This window comes from Notechis scutatus, chromosome Z (assembly GCF_049901735.1).
Source record: "Notechis scutatus isolate UNSWTSFEM ecotype Mainland chromosome Z, rNotScu1.2, whole genome shotgun sequence".
In the NCBI taxonomy this organism is placed as follows: Eukaryota; Metazoa; Chordata; class Lepidosauria; order Squamata; family Elapidae; genus Notechis; species Notechis scutatus.
Window position 1 is genome coordinate 128,128,600 of NC_142025.1, and position 23,972 is coordinate 128,152,571.

General features: G+C 36.4%; 1 protein-coding gene across 1 annotated transcript; it reads left to right on the forward strand.

Annotated features, from left to right (window-relative positions):
* Nucleotides 1-13,667: 13,667 nt before the first annotated feature.
* On the forward strand, nucleotides 13,668-15,789 carry LOC113429968 (vomeronasal type-2 receptor 26-like). The gene is made up of 2 exons (XM_026692469.2): nucleotides 13,668-13,897; nucleotides 14,763-15,789. The coding sequence occupies exons 1-2, from the start codon at nucleotides 13,757-13,759 to the stop codon at nucleotides 15,678-15,680; spliced, it is 1,059 nt and encodes a 352-aa protein (XP_026548254.2). The 5' UTR covers nucleotides 13,668-13,756; the 3' UTR covers nucleotides 15,681-15,789.
* The last annotated feature ends 8,183 nt before the right edge of the window (nucleotides 15,790-23,972 follow it).

Below are 23,972 nucleotides of genomic sequence, written 5' to 3' on the forward strand. Positions count from 1 at the left end.
ATCTTTTTATTCATTGTACTTATACTTTCGTCTGTCTTAATTACAATTTCATATGTTATCTTCCAACATTCTTAAGAAGCAAAATTCTTGCTATGATTGTTAATTGAAGTGCAACATCTTTAAATCTTATTGTTATTATCATATGAAATCTCATTAAACATTGAATTTGTGCATTCTAAAATTATAACATTGAAATTTCTAATATATATTTTACATAATGTAGATCTCATCATTCAGACTCTGCTTGGTACTTCCCCTTGAAAATGTAAAAAGAAAAATTCTAAAAACATATATATATAAACATTAGTAAACAAAATAGTTATTCAAAATCATTCTAGTACTGGTATGAACCTTGTAAATCTTTCACATTTCTTTTCAATATCTATCAATCTTTGAGAACAATTGAAATGTTTCCCTCCCTTCGTTGTTATTACTTAACTGTTAATAAGCATACCATTGGATAGTCATACAGTTTTATCTTATAAATTATTTACTATTAATAAGGAAAATAATTATTCAAATTCATTCTAATAAGTGGTATAAATTTCCTTATAAACCTTTCACATTTCTTTTCAATATTTTATCAATCTTTAGAAACAATTGTAATGTTTCCCTCTCTTCTTTATTATTTCATTAATTATAAATAAACATACCATTACAAAACAATACAGTTTTATCTCATAGATTATTTACTTATTTCATTTCTAACTCATTACAGTATTCTACTGTCATAACACTATCTTTTGTACCTTTGCAGAATTCTCACTTTTAACTTAATTTAGCCATTGTCTCTGTGTTTTCTAGCTGAGCAAATACCTTTAATGCTAGTACATTTCCCCTTTTTCTTTATTTCCTGTTTTTGTCCGTCATAAATTCTTTCCTTTCTATCTTTCCCCCCCTTTTCTCATCCCCTTTTTTATACTCTTTTCTCTCTAATTTTCCCTTCTGTAGTTTTCTTTTCTGCTTCTCCTCGCTGTTATACTTCTTTTTCAGACTATTTTTCTTTTTGGCTGTTCCCTTTGATTGCAAACTTTTAACTCCTTTCCCCCCTTTTCCCCTTATTACCACACTTTGCATTATTTGATCATTGAAAATGGCTTCTTCTTTGTCCCACCCTTCTTCTTGCTCTTGAAGCTTTTCCTTTTTCTTTTCATAGTTGAGGATCTCCATTTCAAAAAATGCAAATACGAAGACAAAGGATCTTCCTCTCCTTTCTGCATCTTCTTTCTGTTTTTTAAGACTCATCCTCCAGGAGTGATGGCATTTTAAACACTTTTGAACAACCACTTTTGACTTTAAGTAAAAACAGAAAAAGAAAGAAAAAACCAATGCCAAAAACTTTTTTTAAATCACCAAATGATCCCAGACTGTTCCTTCTTATGTCTTTCCTTTACTTTTCCTTTCTGTGGGTTATTGTATCTGTTAATAAGATTTCAATTACAATGTATCCTTGGGAGTCTTTTCAAAGTTTCAGTGTTAATCCTCTTTATTTTATCAGGTGGCACTCCATTTTTCCATTATTCCAAGTTCCACCCTTAAAAGAAGTTCCACCATATAAAAGAAGAAGAAAACACACACCAACCGCTACCTCAACGCCCAATCCCACCACCACCCAGCACAGATAAACTCCATGACCAAAACACTAATTGCCAGAACCAAATGCCTGGCAGACAAGACACACATAAAGACTGAACTATGCACCCTGACTAATGTACTGACAGCCAACGGCTTCTACAAAAGCAAAATCACCGGCTTGATCCACAAAAACACACTGAGACATAATGGAGACCTAGAAGATTAACAGACCTATGGAACAACTGTCCTGCCCTACATAAGAGGTACTACAGACAAAATCAGTAAGATACTACACAGGCATCACATCAAGACTGCCTTCAAAACAGACAGAAAAATAGCAGCCATCCTAAGAAACCCCAAAGATAAAATTGACCTGGAAAACCAAGGCATATATGAAATCCCCTGTGCATCATGCCCTGCCACATACATCGGACAGACCAATAGAAGAATAAGTACCTGCCTGGATGAACACAAAATTGCAGTATAAAAGCTGGAACACATTTCCTCACTAGTCCAACACATGACAGCCACAGGTCATAGCATCGACTTCAATGGCCCCAAAACCCTAGCCACTATAGAAAACCCCAGCTACAGAATTATCAGAGAATCCATAGAGATTGAAAAAAAGACTGAAAGCATGAAGAGAAGAGATGACTCCACCAGACTGTCAATTATTTGGTAGCCTGCACTCTCAAAAAAAAAAAAAAAAAAATCGGACTTCCGGTGGCAGGACAGGGACGTCCAGAGGTGGAGAAGCCCAGCTGTGGCTTTCGATCACCTCTTCTCGCGTTTGGAGGGATCCCCAGTGGATACACGAAACCCGTAGAGCTTCGTGTCAGAAAAGAGGACCCCCGGGTTGCTGTTTGGGGGAAGGCAACTCCCCAGCAACGAAGGAAGAGACTCTGAGTCCAGTGCGATTGAGCCAGCCGCCAGCTAATGGCGGCTCCAAAGTCCGGTCTGTCAATGAACTGACGAAGTGAAAAGTGACAGCCTGAAAGATCCGAGCTGAAAAGGGCAGAAGGACTACAAAAGCCGTGAGTGAGATCGGTCTGACTCTCCCTCTTTCATTGTGAGTAATAGTGGTGGGAAGCTGGAGACAAGCGGCTAGAAAAGCGGTTCGAAAAGTGAAAGGGGGATTAACGCGGACAGAATGGCTCGACACTTAAAGTGAAAGTGTGGATTGGAGCATTTGGAAGAAGACTGTCGAGGAGAGAGGAAGGCGGTGGGAACTTTAAGAAGCTCAGGAGTGGATTGCCATCTGGGATCAGCGCCTGAGAAGACTAGAAGACTAGGGGAGAATTATAGCCGCGAAGGAGGGCAGAGCGAGCTGTAGAGGGCGAGATAGTGACGCACTGACTTTTATATGTAAGGTCCTCTTCCTTGTAGCTACACTGCCAACAAAACTGATTTCTACAGTGATCGATTTGAGGTGGACACCCAAAGTGACTGTGGACTGACAATTGCTGACAAAAAGGAAGAAGAGGGAAGAAGAAGAAGAAAGAGACAGACGGAAACCTGGTAAAGACTGTATGCTGAGCCCTGACAGCAATTAGTCAGCACTTCCTCCCTCTGCTCCTTCGGTGCGCCCAGGAAAAAAGACTATAAGACTACAATGCCAGCCCCAACGCAGACTTGTTTTTCTATGGAACTAATCCCACAGATACGTGTCTAGTGATTCCCCGAAATCTAAAAGACCCTTTTCTTCCCGCACCTTTTCTCTCTCCCTTTCTCTCTTAGTCTTTCCTTTCTCTCTATAATAATTATAAATATAGATGTGAAGGCAAATTGCTTATTATAGTTATTAGGGTTTACTGATTAGAGTCTCTTGAACATACAAAAATTTTAAGGTCTGTTACATAGGGTTGACTCAGATTAACTGGAACCTTGAATATTAATTATATTATAGGATAAAGGTATATACAGAGTGAGAAATTCTAGAGTTGTTTGTTAGCTTTAAATAAGTTTGATTTGATATGGTATTGATTTATTAGGGGTTAAATATAATTAACTTTGGTATATGAACTTAGTATAGAGAATAATATATAATATATAATACATAATACATAATATTTGATAACATTCTATTGTATAGTATTTGATAACACTTTATTGAATTTAAATTTAAATTGCCTAAGCGACAAATTGGGCCGAAGAAAGAGATCTAAAATAACTTGGTGTGTAAGCTTAGTAAATAGACTTGCAATCACACTTAAAGGGCTATTACATCGAATGGTGATTTGGGATAATATTCTTAACATTGTCCAATTGCAAAAACAAATCTTATCAGAGATGACTTCCACAACAACCACGGCCCTGAAAACGGGAAGGAAGAACACCCAGACCTTGACGACAACTTTGGCAACTGCCTCCCCAACAATGCAGAAAACTATAGAAGAGACCTTGACAGGAGAAAAACAACTGACCGTCACTAATGCCAATCTGCAAGCGACACTATTATCCCTGCAAGAATCAATGTCTAGAATGCAGGAGATTATGATTAGGAACCACAATGAGACCAGAGCCGATATTAGCGAACTGAAGGAAGAAATGGGGAAATTAAAAGAGGAGATGAGAGCAGATATACAGAAAGTCGAAGATAAGGTTGGGACAATGCAATTGGCCATGGATAGAACTGAAATAAAAATAAAAGAAATAGAGAGGAGGACAGAACGAGCGGAGAGGAACCTAGAAAGGACTGCGGAAGACTTTAAAAATGTTAATAGAGAAATGGAAGATTCCTTGGTCCAACTTGAGATGGACAGAGCAGCGGCATACCTAAGGTTCCAAAACATGGAGGAATCCAAAAATGAAGAACTAGAGCAATTAATGGCAGGTTTGTTGGCTGAACTAGTTGAAAAACAGAAAGATGACTTACTCAAAGAATTCGACGAAGTCTATAGGGTGAACACCAGTTATGCAAGGCGTCACAAGTGCCCAAGGGAGATCCATATCTGCTTTTCAAGAAGATGCGTGAGAGACCTAATACTTAGAATGGCCAGAGATGAGAGAATATTATATAAGGGCAAAGAGATCATAGTGCTTAAGCAGATTCCAAGAAAAGTGAGGGCCTTAAGGCAAGAATATAAATTTTTAGCTAACCACTTAAATAAAAAAGAAATCTCATTCAAATGGCAAATTCCAGAAGGGATGCTAATATCATGGAAGGGAAGAAAAATTAAAATAGATTCAATAGAACAAGCACAAGACTTCCTAGAACAGCTAACAACCACGGAGGATCAACACACTAGGGAAGAAACCCAAAGGAACATGCAGGAAGATCGGAACCGCCATAGGAACAAAAAAGAAAGACCTGTCCAAACTCAAGGGAGAGACAACTTACAACAAGAAAGAGTAGAAACATCCCCATACCAACCACAAGAAGAGAGCCGTATAATTACGAGACAAAAAGCGAGGCAGACTTAAGTAAATGGAGGAAGGAAGTAAAATCCTTTCCATCAATATAAACGGCCTAAATTCAAGAGCTAAAAGGAAGAGGATTCTAACCAAACTAATAAAACAAAACGTTGATATAATTTGCATACAAGAAACACACATTAGGAAAAGTGAGGAGAAATTTCTAGATTGTCCGAAACTGGGAAAATTATTCACAGCACCAGCAGATAAGCACAAAAAGAAAGGTATTGCAATATATGTGAGAGATGATTTAAAAGCGGAGTTAATCTGGGCGGACCCTGAAGGAAGAACTCTGGTGGTACAAACTTCGATTAATGGAATTACATTTTTACTGGTAGTAATCTATGCCCCAAATGATGATCAAGGTAAATTTTTCAAACATCTCCACCAAAAAATAATAGATTTTTAAAAAGGCAATATTTGTCTGATTGGCAATTTTAACTCTATTGCTGACTACCGGAAGGATCATAGTAACATGAGTAAGAATAAAAAAGGAAAAAGAGAATTTTCGAAGCCATGTAAGGATATGATGAATGAATTGAATCTGGTAGATATCTGGAGAAAACTAAACCCCCCCAAAAACAGTTTACTTATTACTCTAACCCACACAAAATTTGGACAAGAATAGATATGGCTTGGATAAATGGTGAATTAATTAATGAAATCAAAGATAGCGAAATCTTACCAAACGACTGGGCTGACCACACCCCAATTCAAATAACTTGGAGAGGTAGAAGAAAACCAAAAAGAAGATGGACTCTTAACACTCACTTAATAAAAGAAGAAGAATATACTAATAAAGTGAAAGAAGAACTGAACTTCTTCTTAAAGGAAAATAATAATGAACTAACTTCGAAACAAAATATATGGGACACAATGAAGGCATTTATAAGAGGAACAACAATCTCTTACAATGCTATGAGAAATAAAAGAAAGTATGCCCAACAAAGTAACTTACAACAAGAAATTAAGGATTTAGAAACCCAACTACAAAAGAACCCCAAAAATTAAAGAATACAGAATCAGCTAATAACAACTAAACACAAACTAAATTTACTGGAACAAGAAAAATTGGAGATTAGTCTGAAAATGACTAAACAAATTTATTTTGAGCATGCAAACAAGCCAGGGAGATGGTTAGCCCACAAACTTAAGAAAATGAAAGAAAAAAGATTGATACACCAATTAATGGACGAGAGGGGCAATTTGCAAGAGGAGATAGAGAAGAAAAAAGAGATCACTTTTAAATACTTCGGGAAATTATACAAAAAGGAAGAAGTCTGTGAGGACAAAATAATGAAATACCTAGAGGAAGCGAACGATAAAGCAATTGGAGAGGAAGAGATAGAATTATTAAACAAAAATATAACATGGTCCGAACTGAAGTCAGCAATAGAGAAGCAAAGTAACAATAAAGCGCCAGGACCGGACGGGATACCTGTAGAACTTTACAAAACAATCATAGAACAAATTGGACCACTGATGCTGGAAGTATTCAATGAGGTACTCCTAGCAGCCAAGATGCCGGACTCGTGGAGGGGAGCCTTAATTTCGCTGATCCCGAAGGAGGACCTAGACCATAGACTTATTAATAATTATAGACCAATCTCGCTCCTGAATGCAGATTACAAACTATTCTCTTCTATAATAGCCAATAGACTAAAACAGGTTCTAAATACACATATCCATGAAGATCAAAATGGATTTCTCCCATTTCAACAAATTAAGAATAATTTAAGAACAGTGATAGACATTTCAGAATACTATGAAGCCCATCCGGAAAAACAATTTGCATTTATGTTTTTGGACGCTGAAAAAGCATTCGACAATTTAAATTGGCATTTTTTAATTCAAAAAATATACAATATGAATCTCGGCACTAGATTCGAAAACGTCATCACTACAATTTACCACACCCAACAGGCAAATATTCTAATAAATGGGGAACAAACTGGCCCGATAAAAATAGAAAAAGGGGTAAGACAGGGTTGCCCTCTCTCTCCTCTGCTTTTCATATTCGCCCTAGAATCTCTTTTGACGTATATTAGGCAAAATTCGAGAATTAGAGGACTGAGGATTAAATCAGAAGAGTATAAAGTACAATCCTTCGCTGATGATTTGGTTTTTTTTCTGGAGGAGCCCATAGAAAAAGGACATAACTTATTAGAAGAACTAGAACGATTTGGAGAAGTCGCAGGATTTAAAATTAATAGGGGAAAACAAAATTAATGTCTAAAAATTTAACAGGAGACCAGAATAAAGAACTAGAGACAATAATGGGAATACAGGTGACAAAAAAAATTAAATACTTAGGAATTTGGCTTACTCCACAAAGCAAATCATTAAAAGAAAACAACTATGACAAACTTCTCCATCAATCCAAGAAAGATTTAGATTCCTGGAGTACATTACAACTTTCCTTATTGGGCAGGATTGCTCTGATTAAGATGAATATTCTGCCAAAATTTCTATATCTATTCCAGACAATTCCAATCAAATTAAATAAAAAATTTTTTATGGAATTAAACAAGATAACACTGAAATTTATTTGGCAGGGGGAAAAAGCTAGGATTAATGTAAAAGCCCTACAAGATTTTAAAAGCAGAGGAGGGTTAGGCCTGCCAAACTGGGAAATATATTATAAGGCAGCCACCCTACTATGGATAAAGGAATGGGTGAATTTAACCAACAAAAGAACACTAATATTAGAAGGCCACGATATGCAGAAAGGATGGCATGCCTTTCTGTGGGAAACTGGGAAACCCAGGCAATCATATTTCCATAGGCATCTTATCAGGGACTCTCTATTAACCAATTGGAAAAAAGTACGTAAAAAACTCTATCTAAAAATACCGATGTCTCCAATGGAAGCGATAGTACACCCTAATAATTTAGATATAACTAAAATGATTAAGTATGAAAATTTATTAGACCCACAAGGAAAACTGAAAACATGACAAGAATTACAAGAGTGAGGATTTAAAATTGATCAGTGGGTGTACCTTCAAATTCATAGTAGATACAAACAAGATATTAAGGAATTTGAAATCTACAATAAATTACAGACTTTAGACAAAATTCTATTAGGACCGAGCAAAAAAAATATATCTAAATTTTTATAAAATATATCTAAACATTTATTAGAAACTGAACTAGAACAAGAAATTGTCAAAGGAAATATGATTGCGTGGAGCAGAAACGTGGGATGGAGCATTACCCTAGCAGAATGGGAAAGGATCTGGAACAGGAACATTAAGATCACGAAATCAGCAGCTTATAAAGAAAACGCATATAAAATGTTTTATAGATGACACCAGCCCCCTTCGGGATTGGCGAAGATGCACCCCAACATGAGCCCCAATTGTTGGAAATGCCAAAGCATAGAAGGTACCTTCTTCCATATGTGGTAGTCATGTAAGGAAACTCAGAAGTACTGGCAAAAAATTAGGCGCTGGCTAGAGGAAATAACCAAGGAACAAATTGAGTACAAACCAGAGTCCTTCCTTCTAGGAATTTTTGATAAACAAATACCCAAAAAATCGAAGTATATTGTAATTCATATTTTAACCGCAGCCAGACTGGCATTCGCCCAGTGCTGGAAATTACCTTCCATTCCCACTGAACATATGGTTATTCAGAAAATTTTACAATGCGCCGAAATGGACAAACTAACCCAAGCATTAAAAAATAAAGAATCCTCAACCTATTACAACAATTGGAATCCTTGGTATAATTGGCTAAACCAAAGATAGATCACCTCTAGGAAAATTATGGCCGAGGGCTTCCGAAGCAGAGATAAAGAAAAGCACCGCCGACGATACTTTTGAAGAAGAAAGGATCTTACAGACAGTCACAAAATATGGTTTTATTTTAACTGTTTTCCCTACTCTACCCTTCCCCTCCCTTACTCTTCCCTTTTTCCTCTCTTAGGCTTTCCTCTCTTTCCCTCTTGGCCTATGCTAAGGCCTGTTTGTCTTTTTGTTGTACATAATTGGTAGTTGTGTTGTTCTTTTAAAGGTAAAACTAATAAAGTATTTTTTCAAAAAAAAAAAAAAAATCTCCACACCACAAGCCAAGCAAACACCTGGGCACAAACAGACTCCCTCTGATACCTCCAGCTCAAACACACCACAACCAGGCACCCAGATAAATCCTAGCTTCCTTATAAATGATAGCCGTCCATTTACTCAGAGCCAAGCTGCACTAAAAGCCTCCAATACAGGAACACAATGTTGCCAGCCAATCAAGACAAAAAAAGCCAAAAAACAAACAGAAGATATTAGAAACCCCAATCAAGCAGAACACAGCAAACTCCAAGACCATTAAACACAGACCAAGACTCCCAACCAACCAAGATGAAGAAAAAACCATTCTGGCACAGCAGTAGGCTAGTACCAAATTTAAAACAGAAAAGGCTGGGAAAGTCTGACTCACAAACGAACACTATACAGAAGCCTGATGATGGCAGATGAGATTCTGCCGAAACATTGCTACAACTTTAAAAGCACAACTATAATGACATGGGAAAATACCCAAACAAAGCTGAATACCATACATATAAATACCCACGAAAACTTTATACATACATACATACATACATACATACATACATACATACATACATACATACGGGTCTTTGGTTATTCGGGTTTTCTCCCGCATAAGATTGGAAGTATCTAGGCAACATTTCGATGAAGTCTCATTCATCAACTTCAGGCTTGTGTCTTCTGCTCTGTGCTTCTCAGAGTAATGTGAGCTTGCAGCTGCTTCTTCCTTTTAACTGCTAGTGGGGGTGTGACTTGATTGGGTGGGGGCTTGGCTGTGTTCTGATTGGGTGGGGGTGTGTTCTCATTGGTTGGGGGTTTGGCTGTGTTCTGATTGGATGGGGGGTTGGCCGTGTTCTGATTGGCTGGAGGTGTGTTCTGTTCAGTGCGGGCTTGGTTGTGCTCAGGTTAGTCTTAGTTGCTGGGGGATTTGAGCTGGTGAGCTGTGATCCTGCTGTTTGGCTTCGGGTTCGTGGTTGTGCCGCATCTTCAGAACACAATCAAGCCCCCACCCAATCAAGTCACACAGAGCAGAAGACACAAGCCTCATCTCTTCTGTTCCACCAGGCTGTCAATCATTTGGAAGCCTGCACTCACAAACAAACAAATCTCCACACCACAAGCCAGGCAAACACCTGGGCACAAACAGATCCCCCCTGATACCTCCAGCTCAAACACACCCCAACTAGGCACCCAGATGAAACCCAGCTTCCTAACTAATGATAGCCGTCCATTTACCCGAAGCCAAGCTGCACTAAAGGCCTCCAATAAAGTAACACAATGTTGCCAGCCAATCAAGATACAAAAAGAGCCAAAAAAACAGACAGAAGATATTAGAAGCAGAACGCAGCAAACTCCAAGACCAATAAACACAGACCAAGACTCTCAACCAATCAGGATGAAGAAAAAACCATTCTGGCACAGCAATAGGCTGCCCCAAATTTAAATCTGAAACCACTGTAAAAGTCTAACTCACAGACGAACACTATACAAAAGCCTGATGATGGCAGATGAAATTCTGCTGAAACATTGCTACAACTTTAAAAGCACCACTACTATGACGTGGGAAAATACCCGAACAAAGCTGAATGCCATACATGTAAGTACCCGCGAAAACTTAAGAATATATATATATATATATATATATATATATGGATCTTTGGTTATTCGGGTTTTCTCCCGCGTAAGATTCAAAGTATCAGGCAGCGTTTCGGGCGAGGTCCCACTCGCCATCTTCAGGCTGGTGCTTTCGGCTTGTGCCACTGCTTGCACTGGCACCAAGCCGAAGCACCAGCCTGAAGATGGCGAGTGGGACTCGCCAAACGCTGCCTAGATACTGAATTTACGTGGAGAAAACCGATAACCAAAGATCCACATACAAATACCCGCGAGAACCTCAGAAAACAAAAATATATATATATATATATATATATATATATATATATATATATATATATATATATATATATATATATATATATATATATATATATATATATATATTCTGAGGTTTTGCATGGGTATTTTTGTGTGGATCTTTGGTTATTCGGGTTTTCTCCCGCGTAAAATTGGAAGTAACTTGGCGACGTTTCAACGAAGTCTCATTCGTCATCTTCATGCTTGTGTCTTCAGCTTTGTGCTTCTCAGAGTAATGTGAGCTTGAAGCTGCTTCTTCCTTTTAACTGCTAGTGGGGGTGTGACTTGATTGGGTGAGGGCTTGGCTGTGTTCTGATTGGTTGGGGGGGTTGGCTGTGTTCTGATTGGTTGAGGGTGTGTTCTGTTCAGGTTTTCATAGATTTTCATGGGTACAGGTATGTAGGTCTTGGTGTGTTCAGGTCTTTTCCCGTGTGGATTAAGAGTATCTTGACGATGTTTCAGCGAGGTCCCACTCGCCATCCTCAGGCTGAGGATATATATGTCTGTTGCAGACATTCTAAAGTTTGAACAGGTGACAAATATTTTCCATCTCAATGTGACTGCTTATCTTAATTTTCTTATAAATCCATGGATATTTTGGTTATTATCCAAAAAGAAAAGTAATACTCTGAATAAAGTAACAGGAAAGAAAGAAAGAAAGAAAGAAAGAAAGAAAGAAAGAAAGAAAGAAAGAAAGAAAGAAAGAAAGAAAGAAAGAAAGAAAGAAAGAAAGAAAGCAGGGAGGGAGGGAGGGAGGGAGGGAGGGAGGGAGGGAGGGAGAGAAGGAGGGATTTCAGTTCTTCCTAAATTCAAAGGGGAAATCTACTATAATGTTCTGTTTTTCATTTACTTTCATGGAGATTAAGTTCAAAAACAAGAGCTGGAATTAACCTGGTGTTTTCACCTGCCTTTCTGCATTCAATACTCTCTCATCTGTAATTAGAAAAATAATCATTATTATCTCTACTTCTTGTCTGGGTGATATCCATGGCAGAAGTAGCACACATTTGTATTGAAATTAAGATATGCTGTGCATCGTTCAGGCAAGGCTTCTTCATGACTGATATAAGAAAAGCACTTCCAACACCATTTCTGATGGATGAATCACCATTCAAGTTGAGACTGACATCTTCTTGAATTTGTTTTATGCTTCAATGAAAGATATTGGAAAGCAGATGTTAATGCAGAATGTTAATGAGGCTACTATTGCTGGTGTTGCCTTGTGTGGTATGCCAGTGTCCTGTTGGTCAAAGGGCTACTCAGATACTTCTGCCAGTCCTTCATAAATATTATCATGCTGGAGACCTTAATATTGCTGGCATTACTTCTCAGAATTATGTGCTTTCACATTCAATAACATTTCACAAAGCTCCCTCTCCTGAACTCTTTGATGATATTATGTAAGATATTATTGGTTTACTTACTTAAATAAAACAATACAAAATACACTATATATTCTTCAACTGGTTATTTTTATACTGTTATTTTGGTGGATTTATACATTGAAATGTCTTGTACAAACTCATTCCTCTCTTACATGGTGAAGGATTCATTTTAAGCTTTAAGGAACATATCAAGATTGGTACTATATGTTTTACATTCTTTTTTAAGAAATATTTTATTGCTAAATCCTTTTTCCATATTCTTTTTGTTTCCCCAAATTAAGGTCTTCTGTGCGGTGAAATTGTTGCACATTCCATAACTACACTCATGAACTGAACAGACTGTTTTAAAAAGCTTAATATTAGAGGTGGTCTTTGTAATGTAATTCATAATAATATATAGGAGCCAATTATAATATTCTCCTTGTGTGTTTTGACATGCTTAGAATGAATAGAAAGTAATTGAGGAATACATTGTCTCAAAGGTGCTTTTTCAACAGGCAACTGGACTTTCTAGTTTTCCTTTGAAGATGTTTTGCTTGTCATCCAAGAAGCTTCTTTAGCTCTGAAAGAAAGAAAGAGCTGAAGAAGCTTCTTGGATGAAAACCAAAAGACCTTCAAAGAAAATCCAGAAAATCCAGTTGCCTCTTGAAAAAGCACCTTTGAGACAACCATGACCTGGATGACTGAAAATCTCCATAGACATAAGTTAGTAGAGCACAGCAGAATTCATGGAAGTTGACAAGCAGTTCTGATTTTTGCAATAAACAAACTCCTTTTTCTATATAATTCAAATGGAGAAAGCTTGGTAGAGTTAATGTTTGAATGATTCTGTATATCACCCAAAGACATGTCTGGATTCTTCTTAATAGAAGAGAACATCTGTGACTCAGGCTATTTTTTGTATTTTTGGTGTTCTCTGAGCTTGGTTGTTTGCTTGCAGATATTTCATTAGTCAATGAGACAATGTCATCATGTTACATTTTAATTTTGGGGATAGATTTTTGTTCTAGCACATCAGCCAGTGATCTTTTGAATCTTACTAGTTCATATATTTGCTATAAAAGAAATCAAGAAATAATCACATTTTAGCAGATTATCACTGTAATTTTTTTTTCAGTGGAGCACAATTAATTCACCAAGCTAAATTCAAATTTTAAAAAGTAACTCATTATGGACATGAAGGTTCCCAACTTATCCCTCCAATGATACTGGTGATGTAGTCAACTTGCACTACAACATATGAATTGTTACACAATTTATATATTTCTTTGTAGGGTATTGACTCAGCATTACCAGCATATTCTGGCACTGGTATTCACTGTGAAAGAAATCAATGAAAACCCACATATTTTGCCAAACATCACTGTGGGATTCCAGATCTATAACAGCCATTTCAGTGCTAGCTGGACTTATCTTGCCACAATGGAACTTCTCTCATCTTGGAAGAGATTGATTCCAAATTACAAGTGTGATAAAAACAATGTAGTTGCAGTCATTGGGGGACCTAATTCAAATGTCTGCCTTCATATGGCCACCATCCTAGGTATCTACAAGGTTCCACAGGTAAGGATTTGTTGAACACTTTTCATTTGCAATTTTCAAATTCTAACATAACAATGTTGGTTTGAATAGTCATCCCTTTTCTATCACTTTTCTGTGATAAAAGATTGCACCTCTGTCCTTTTTATACATGAAAATATTTACATTTCTTGAAGTAATATATAAAATATATGTACATTATGGAAATTTAAATGAAGAAATATGTGTATTAGATAAAAACTTGTGACTTAGAAAATGTTGCAGAAGTTAGTTTTTGGTTTTATCAAAATCAATATTATTGTTTATAATTTTGCTGCTCTTTGGTTCATTTTATTTGGCTACTAATTTAATGGTACTTTTATGTATAACTTTATTTTATATATATATTTTTTTAAAACAAGTTTTATTAATTTTCAAAACACACAAGTCATCATTTTCCATTACATTATATTTTTATTGTCTCTTCTTTTGTTTTACTGCAAGAGTTACCTTGTAAACCTTCAAATAAAATGCCAGGAATGAATGATTTAACAACTAGGATATTAGCTGTCAATGCTGTAGTCTTAGTATATCAGGAATCTGGAATCTAAATGGAATTGTTCAGTTATTAGCTATCCCAAATCAAATGGCAATGATAACAATTCAGAGGGAGTGTAGTTTTGATCTGTTGTGTATTATTTAGGAGAAGGAATTACATATGAACTGTAGGCTGAGAGATTGTAATATATAAAAAGATATGATAGTTTAAAGAAATGGAGAAGGAGAGGTCAGCATTTGATCTCCTTCCATGTAGGTATATTAGAATCAGCATTGAAGTTTAACCAACATACCACTTTCAAAAGCACAAAAATCTGTTTTGAAAATGTGTTCTTTCTTATCAATTCCTTAGCTGTCCTATGGTTCTGCTCCAGTGCTGGATTACAAAAACCAAGATGCTTTTGTCCAACAGATGGTCCCCCAGGGCATCCATCAGTACAATGGGGTTCTTCATTTACTTCTTCATTTTAGATGGACATGGATCGGAGTGCTGTATCTCGATGATGACAATGGGGAGAGATTTGTGCAGAATGTACTTCCATCATTTTCCCAAAGTGGCATCTGCTTTGATTTTATTCAAAGACTACCCAAACAAGGATTTTCTAATGCTATTGAAACCCTTGTGGAAGATGGGATTAAAACATACAAGATCATCAGCAGGAACACTTCTAATGTCTTGGTCATACATGGAGAACTACAAACAATGTCAATTCTTATCCTGCTGCTAGGAATGCCAGAATATCTTGGCATGGACAAATCAAAAGGAAAAGTCTGGATTATGACAGCTCAGATGGATTTTGTGTCTTACTCTTTTAAAAAACCACATGACATAGACTTCATCCATGGTGCTATATCCTTTGCAGTTCACTCAAAGGATGTGTTAGGATTCCAGACTTTTCTTCAGAGCAGAAATCCCACTTCAGAAAAAGAAGATGATTTTCTCCAGATCTTTTGGGAACATGCATTTGACTGTTCTTTACCCAAACCCAACATAGACATCATGTCTGGGAGAACTTGCACAGAGAAGGAGAAACTGGAAAGTCTTCCTGGGACTCTTTTTGAATTGAAGATGACTGGCCACAGCTACAACATCTACAATGCAGTCCACGCTGTAGCACATGCTGCACACTTTATGTATTTATCACAATCCAAACAGAGACAAATAGGAAAAAATGAGCAGCAGCAGAATCTTCTCAGTCAAGTCTCCTGGCAGGTAAAAACAAAATGGGGGGATGGTGCTACAACACAAAACAATCTATCAAAACTATAAACGAAAAAGTGTAAGTTTTGAACCTAAAGACAAAGTCTCTCCTGATTTCATTTAAAAAGAAGGAGTGAACACATTTCTGAATTGTGAATGAAGTTGTTCAGATTGTATAGCTAGCTGTCTTGTGGGGATTTCCCCATGATTTCCCCATGTCATTGAGATATAAAATAGCCTGACAATCAGAACTGAAGAATTAATCTGAGTTTATTAAAGTCAGACTTACAGCTAAGCACAGACTTGGCGACTTTGCATTGTGATTTTGAAAGGGAAAATACATTCTACACTTAATATAACATCACAAATTTATTCTAAGATTAATAAAAGCCATGCTGCTTATAAGATTACAGAGATAATAATTATAAAAGAGGAGGTTACCACATTCAAATGTCCTCTTTTCAGAGAGGAAGACACTTGAGACAATAAGTAGCTTAGTTATCAATGTCTCCTAATTCACTTACATGTTCACATTATAATCAATACTAGACCTATCTGCATGCTAACTCAGTTTATGAAAGACTCACAGTGCATTAGAGGTAAAAAAAATGATTCTGTTTAGAGTAGATTAGCAGTATGATGAAACCAACTGGTCCAAGTCACCAAAATTAAATCTTTGTGTAAATCTTTTAAATAAATTATATCTAATCTACCTTTTTTGTGACAAGAAATTATTATTATTATGGTTTGTCACACACCTAGAGGTTTAGGCAGGATTTGGGATTTTAGTCCATTTATTGAGTCCCTTGCAAGAACCTGGAGGCACATGTGAATGTTTGATGGTGTTAAAGATATTATTATAGGATGTAAGGTGCTAGGAGGAGGAAAAGGACTTTTCTTCCTTTTTCCACTTCCCTCCCTTTTCTTTTCTTTGATTCCATTCTTTGACTTCTGTTTTAAAGTCTCTCATCTCTCAATTCACATGGAAGGGAAGGGAAGGGAAGGAGATGAGGGTAGAGAAAAGAAAGTTGGAAAGGCACAAACTTAAGGAACATCAACCAAGAACAAGACTGAGGAAAGATGCATCAGCTGTTCACAACTAATGAGTTAACATAATACAACATAAAAGTTCAGACAAGCTGAAAGAAAGAAAATTATAACTTGTTGGTGAAAGCCATTTTTTTGCTGAAAAAAAATTATGACAATAATGAAAAACAATAACAGAGCTCTTACCCCTTGTATACTACTTTATGATTTAACTGCCTATTAAAAAAGAGCAAACCAACAAGTTAATAAACTGGAACTGGGACAGCTGATAGTGAAAAGAATAACATTGATCTGAAAATAGATATCTTTTTTTTCAAAAAGTTTTTTATTTTTAACAACAAACAGACAAACAAACATAAAACAACAAGTGAAACCTTCTTTCAATTATACAGTGTGTTGTTTGGTACATATTTCTTGTGCACAATATCTCTTTTCCTCTTAGATTTAGATTTACATTCATATTGCATTAATCAACTCTCCATGTCATATTATATTATTACATCATCATTAGACTTTAATTTCAAATCCACATTAATATTTTGAGCAAACCTCAGTTCTTACTAATTTTAAGACATAAGAATTTATTTGTCATTACACTCGCAAGCGGGTGCAACGAAATGAGGTGCTCTTCCACAAAGTAAAAACTGGACAAACACCACTAAAAAGAAAAAAATTAAACTAAACACAACCAACCATACAATCATCTCTATGCAATTTAAAAATGTAAATACCCCATTACTCTCAGCCATTTAATTCCACAAAAATCTTATGACCCTGCATTCAAACTCAAAACTGCACTTGGATAAAAACTGTTCTTAAATCTGGTCGTCCTTGTTCTTAATACCCTAAATCTCCTTTTCGATGGTAATAGTTCAAAGAGCTGATGTCCTGGATGAGAGGAGTCATTCAATATATTAAGTATATTAAGGAGTCATTCAATATATTAAGTATCTTCCTCTTACGTCTATTCCTATACAGTTAATTCATATTATAATTCATTCCGAAATAATCAATTATAACATATCATTGCTATTGTATTATACTTCAATTTCCTAGTTTTCTATCTAACCATTGGTAAAATAAACCCCATACCTTATAGTACTTTTTTTCTTCTTGCTCTCCAAATGCTAATGTTAATCTACTCATTTCTGCACATTCCATTATTTTCTTAATCACCTCCTCCTCTATTGGAATTTTCTCATTTTTCCAATTTTAAGCAAATAAAATTCTAGCTGCAGTTAACACATTTAATAATCAAGTATGTCAATTCTCTGTTGTAATCTTCAGGTAGAATTCCCAATAAAAATGTGTCTGGTTTTAAATCTATATGCTGTTTTGTTATTTTTTCCAGCCATGAGTGTATTTTAGTCCAGTATCTTTTAGCTTCCACATATGTCCACCACATATGGTAACATGGTCCAGGTGTCAGATGACATTTCCAACACTTCACCGATTTATCCTTGACTATCCTTGCTATTTTTGCTGGGGGTAAATGCCACCTGTAAAACATCTTATACAAATTATCTTTATACGCTGCTGTTAGTTTCTAGTTCATAATTTCTGCCATGTTTCTAGATCTATCCAAAATTTTTCACCCCTATGCAATCATTCTTTAATTTGTTCCTCTTCTAATTTCACTCCTAGTAAATAACCATATAATTTTTAATCATCCTCTTCTCAATACCTGTTAATATTTTATCTAATTTAGTAAGTTATTTGTAAAACCCTTCTGTCTTACTATCTTTATCATATCTAGAAGGTATTTGCACATATGAACACCAATTCATATTTATCTCTTGTTCATCTAATTCTTGCTTTGTTTTGAGTTCACCATTTTCATTTAAAATTTCACTATATCTAACTTTGTTCTATTTTGAAAACAATTGGATACGCAAATGCCTTTATTCTTGATAACCAGACAGGTATTTTCATGTAATGTTGTTTCCTTATTTTCTCCCATGTTGACAATAAAGCATCTTGAATATAATGTTTCCTAAAATACCCATGTACTTTGCTTTCCTTATACCATAAAAATGCATGCCATCCTAATTGTAAATCATGATCTTCCAGTGTTAACAATTTAGTATTTCTCAGAATAATCCATTCTTTCACTCACATCTATATAACTGCCTGACAGTATAATTCCCAATTGGGTAGTCCAACACCTCCTCTCATTCTAGCATCCTGTAACAATTTTAATTTAATTCTTGCCTTCTTTCCCTGCCATATATACTGTAGATTTTCCAATTTTTCCAAATCTGTCACAATCTGTTGTTTTAATCAATAATAATTATCTTCCTTTAGTGTTCCACATCTTGCTGTCAGGAGTATTCCCAAGTATTTCACTTAGATTGTGGTCTGGATATTCAATCTGTCTGTTAGTTCTTTCCTTTGTTTTTCCATCATATTCTTAACTAAAATCTTAGTTTTATATTTATTTATTTTAATCCTGCCGCCTGTCCATATTCTTCAATCTTTTCTATCAATTTAGACGCTGTTTCCAATGGTTCTTCCAATATAAAGACCAGATTATCTGCAAATGCTTGTAATTTATATTCCTCCTTTTTATTTTCATTCCCTTTATTTCTTTGTTTTTCCTACGATTTCTATTTAATACTTCCAAAGTCAATACAAATACCAATGATGACAGAAGACATCCTTGTCTAGTTCCTTTTTTAATATTAATATTATCTGTCTCTCCTTAATTTACATTATTGAAGACTTTTTGCACATCTAAGAACACCAAGGCCAGACTTCCGGTGATGAGGTCACAATGGAGTGGAGCAGGAGAGTGATCTCTGCAATCCTATATCTGAATTGTCATGCTTGGAAGCTCTCAGAGGCATCATGAAGCTTGGAGAGACACACGAATTAGAAGGGCAAGCCTAGGAGCAGAGTGGAGGAAAGCAACCTCCCACTGCAATGAGGGGAAGCCCTTTGAATCCAGCGCAAAAGAAACTTGGCATCAATGGTGGGTCCGAAGCTGTGACAGCCAGCTGTGATCGGGAAGCAGGAAAGTGGATCAACGCTAGACATCAGAAGAAGAAGCGGCAGACTGGGACAGTTTTTGAGAGGTGAGAGAAGAGAGCCCTGTGAAAGACTTTGACAGAGGGAGTCTCCAGAGAGAGTGAATACAACGGCTAATTGGCGGGGGATAGTGGAGTGAAAGGGAGAGGAGGAAACAGAACAGTTTGACAGCTGAGAGAGAGAGCACCGCAGAAGAAAAGATCGAGTGAATAAAAACTTAAAATTTCTACGATTTGGATTGATTACTAGTAGGGCAGAAAAGAGACATTAGAGGGAATAATTGGAACTTTAATGAAGAATTGTAGTTGAACAGAGAGTGGAACCATTTTGATAGAAAGCTGTGACTGTGCAATTTGAGAGTGAAAGTGACTAAGTAGTTAAAGACGACTGAGGAAACAGGAAATGAGGAAAGTAATGTGACGATGTGCAGAAGAAAGGAAAAGAAGAAGGAAGAAAGAAGAAAGCTGAATAATTTCTAAGTATTAAATTCAAAAGTGTATATTGAATATATATATATATATATATATATATATATATATATATATATATATATATATATATATATATATATATATATATATATAATGTTATATATATTATATATATAATATATATATAATGTTTTCTGAGGTTTTCACGGGTATTTGTATGTGGATCTTTGGTTATTCGGGTTTTCTCCGCATAAAATTGGAAGTATCTTGGCAGCGATTTGACGAAATCTCATTCGTCATCTTCAGGCTTGTGTCTTCGACTTTGTGCTTCTCAGAGTAATGTGAGCTTGCAGTTGCTTCTTCCTTTTAACTGCTAGTGGGGGTGTGACTTGATTGGGTGGGGGCTTGGCTGTATTCTGATTGGGTGGGGGCTTGGCTGTGTTCTGATTGGCTGGGGGTGTGTTCTGTTCAGTTGGCGGCTTGGTTGTGCTCAGGTTAGTCTTAGTTGTTGGGGGATTTGAGCTGGTGAGCTGTGATCCTGTTCTTTGGCTTCGCGTTCGTGGTCATGCCACATCTTCATGGTGGGCGTCCATTCATTTCAAGTATGGATTGGAGGGGTTTGAAGCAGGTAGTGATGCAGCTGCCGTACGGTTTCTGGTCCGTGGCTGTGTCTCATCATCTCTGTGTGTGTGCTGCTTTCTACGTGCAGGTGTGGTGGTAGCATCTTGTGTGCCCTCATGGGTGTGGGTCTGCTGTCATTCTTCATGTTAAGTACTCATTTGTTAATGAGGGTGGGTTTCCAAATGGCTGGTAGGCAGGAGGTGTCATCTCATTTATTCATGCTGTGTGGACGTTTTTCCCTTCAGTTTATCACTGCAACGTCTAATATACTTAATAATGTCTCTCCTTAATTTTATGCACACACACACACTATATATATATTTTTCTATCTCTATGGCTTCTCTGTGGGGATGTGTTTGGGAGAGACAGCAAAGTTGAACAACTCGCTGTCTGGAGAGCCGAAACACAGACCACCCTCAAGACAGACACACACACCAACAAACTCAAAAAACTACAACAACGAGAAGAACTTCCGGTTTGTCGGCTTCGCGAGCGGCAGGGATTTGCGAAGCTGCGCGATCCCTGCCGCGCTAGCCGTTTTTGGGGCTCCGACCCAGGCAGTGCGGAGCTAGGCTGCCCTGCAGGGGCAGCTGAAGGTAGGGGGATCTGGAGAAGGGACTGGGGGTGTTGCAGACCCCCTCCCCGGCCGGCAGAACCCCCTTTTCCCAGGATGGTGCAGCGGCGGTCTGTAATGGCCGCCACAAAGAAGCTGGCAGCCGGGTAAGAATGCGCAGGAGGAAGTGGAGAAAGTGCTTGAGAGGAGAAAGTTTTTCTTGGCTCCTAGGACTCTAAGACATATTTAATAAAATTCCTGAAAAGTATGACTTTCTGAATAATACCTGCCAGAAGAGGAAAAAAGCGGCTGTTTGAAGGTGCTGAAAGGATAGCTTTCCCTCTTTTCCTACGGAATAAATAACTGGATATTAAGAAACCTATTTTTTAGGTGAAAATTGGTTTTAAGCGATGAGTGGGAAGAGAGAGGATTAAAAAGAAAATATTTGTATGCTAAGACTTTGTTGGAGCAGATGCCTTAAGGATTTGAAGACTAGAATATATTGTAATAAGATTTTAAACAGATTTGGACTTTCTTTCTCTTTGATTGATATTACCCCAGAAGGAGAAAGTGAGAACTCTGCCTTGGTTTGGACTGATTGATAACTTTGGGACTGTTTTATCTTTTTATTTTCTTTTGAATATTCTGGTTGTTGTAAGAAGAAAGAAGGAGAAAAGAAAAGAAAAGATTTATAATGGCTCTTTCTGTTGAGGAACTAAGAAAAGAATATGAACAAGCAAAAAAAATGGTAAAGATGGTGTGGAAGAAGCTTTCCTTTTCTTAGAAATGGCGCTTACTAATTATCAACAAACATTACAACAGATGAAGACAGCAGAGGAACAAGAAAGAAAGGAAGGAGCCATCTTTAATGAATCTCAGAATTTGATCCAGAAAGAAGGAGAGAAAGAAAAGAAAAGAAGAGAAAAGAAGAAAACTAAAGGACTTAAGGACTTAAGATCTAAAAAAACATTTAAGAAAGGGAAAAATAAAGTGCAAAACCAATATGATGATAGTAAACAAAAGGGAAAAGGAATACGACAGAGAAGGGAAGCCGGTAAGGCAGAGGCTAGAAGAAGGGGGGGTAGAAAGGTTTGTTGGGAGAAGAAAGAAAGGGAAAAGGTGGAGAAAAGCTACAATGTTTTGAAATTAAATGAAAAAAAGGAATTTTTTATGGATAATGGATAAAGTATAATTTTTTTTTTTAAAAAAAAGATTTTGCAAGGTACATAAGATGAGATGGTAGTATTGCAATGGTTTAAGAGTTGACAAGAGATTAAAATGTTAAAATGTTTAAAAATGATTGGCTTTAAACTTAATAATAGGAGAGGTTTAGAATATTGTTTTAATTAAAGAGTTTAATAAAATTATGGTATTGATGTTATTATAAAATTTTTATTATAGTATTTTTTTTTAATATTTGGATTTATTGTCTAATTATGCACTTAATTATGTTGGATGTATTAGTTAGATAGAATGTACCAAGCAAAATCTGATTGGGTATTAGATATTATTTTAAAGATTAATTTGATTAACTTAGGGGGAGATAGAAAGGCATCATACTCTGATTAATGATTTCAGGAGAAACTGATTTTTTTTTTTTTTCATAAGGAATGAGACAAAGGGATGATTAAAAATGGACAAAAGATACAAATATAATGATTCAAACTAAGATGATTAATTAAGGTAGAATTAAGAAGTGTGAAATATGTGGAGAAGTTAATATAGAAGGCTTAGAATGGTAAATAAAATAAGTAATGATATGTAAGATGAGCATGAATATAATTGAAGTCCATGAAGACACCTGGGTCCAAGTTACTTTCCAAAAAGATTTTTTTTTATGTTTTGTGTGTTGTGTGTATATGTCTTTTTGGGGGGGAGAATTAGTAAAAACTTGTAGAAATATAGAATGAGAATAATGGTAACTAAGTCAGAAAGAAACATGAAATAATAATAATGATATTGAATAAGAGTAAAGAGAAGTAAAGAGAAATTGAATAAGAGGTTTTGGTATGTTATATGGAAATGGTTTAAAACAGAATCATAATTTATCTGACTTGTTAAATTTACAATGGAAAAAGGTTTAAACATGTAATGAATAATGATAATTTGTGTGTTTTAAAAATTAATAAAACTTGTTTTTTTTTTAAAAAAAAAAAAAAAACTACAACAACGCCAGAAACCAACTCCTCCCCCCTCACAGCCACACATGAAACAAACAGTGCACAACATCTCAGACAAGATCCTCACCGAAGCCGAAACCAAGGTCCTTTCAAAAGGATTCAACTTTGCTGTCGCTCCCAAACACATCCCCACAGAAACCATCATAGGCGGAGTTGAAACCAGCCTGACCAAAACCAACCCTGATGATGCTAATAGAATCAGACTCGAAATCACCAACATCCACTGCACTAGCAAACCACCCAAAAGCAACTTATCCAAAGAAGAACAAACTGCACTCACGTAACCTGAAAGAAGACACCAGCATAATAATCCTACCAGCAGACAAGGGCAGCGCAACAGTGGTTATGAACACATCTGACTACCAAATCAAGTTAACCAACCTACTCCTAGACCCCACATACAAACCCCTAAGACAGACCCCACCACCTACCTAGAAAAAACCACCAGATCCAAAAATAAAAGCCTCCCCATCAGTGAAGAAATCCAGCAAAGAATCATACC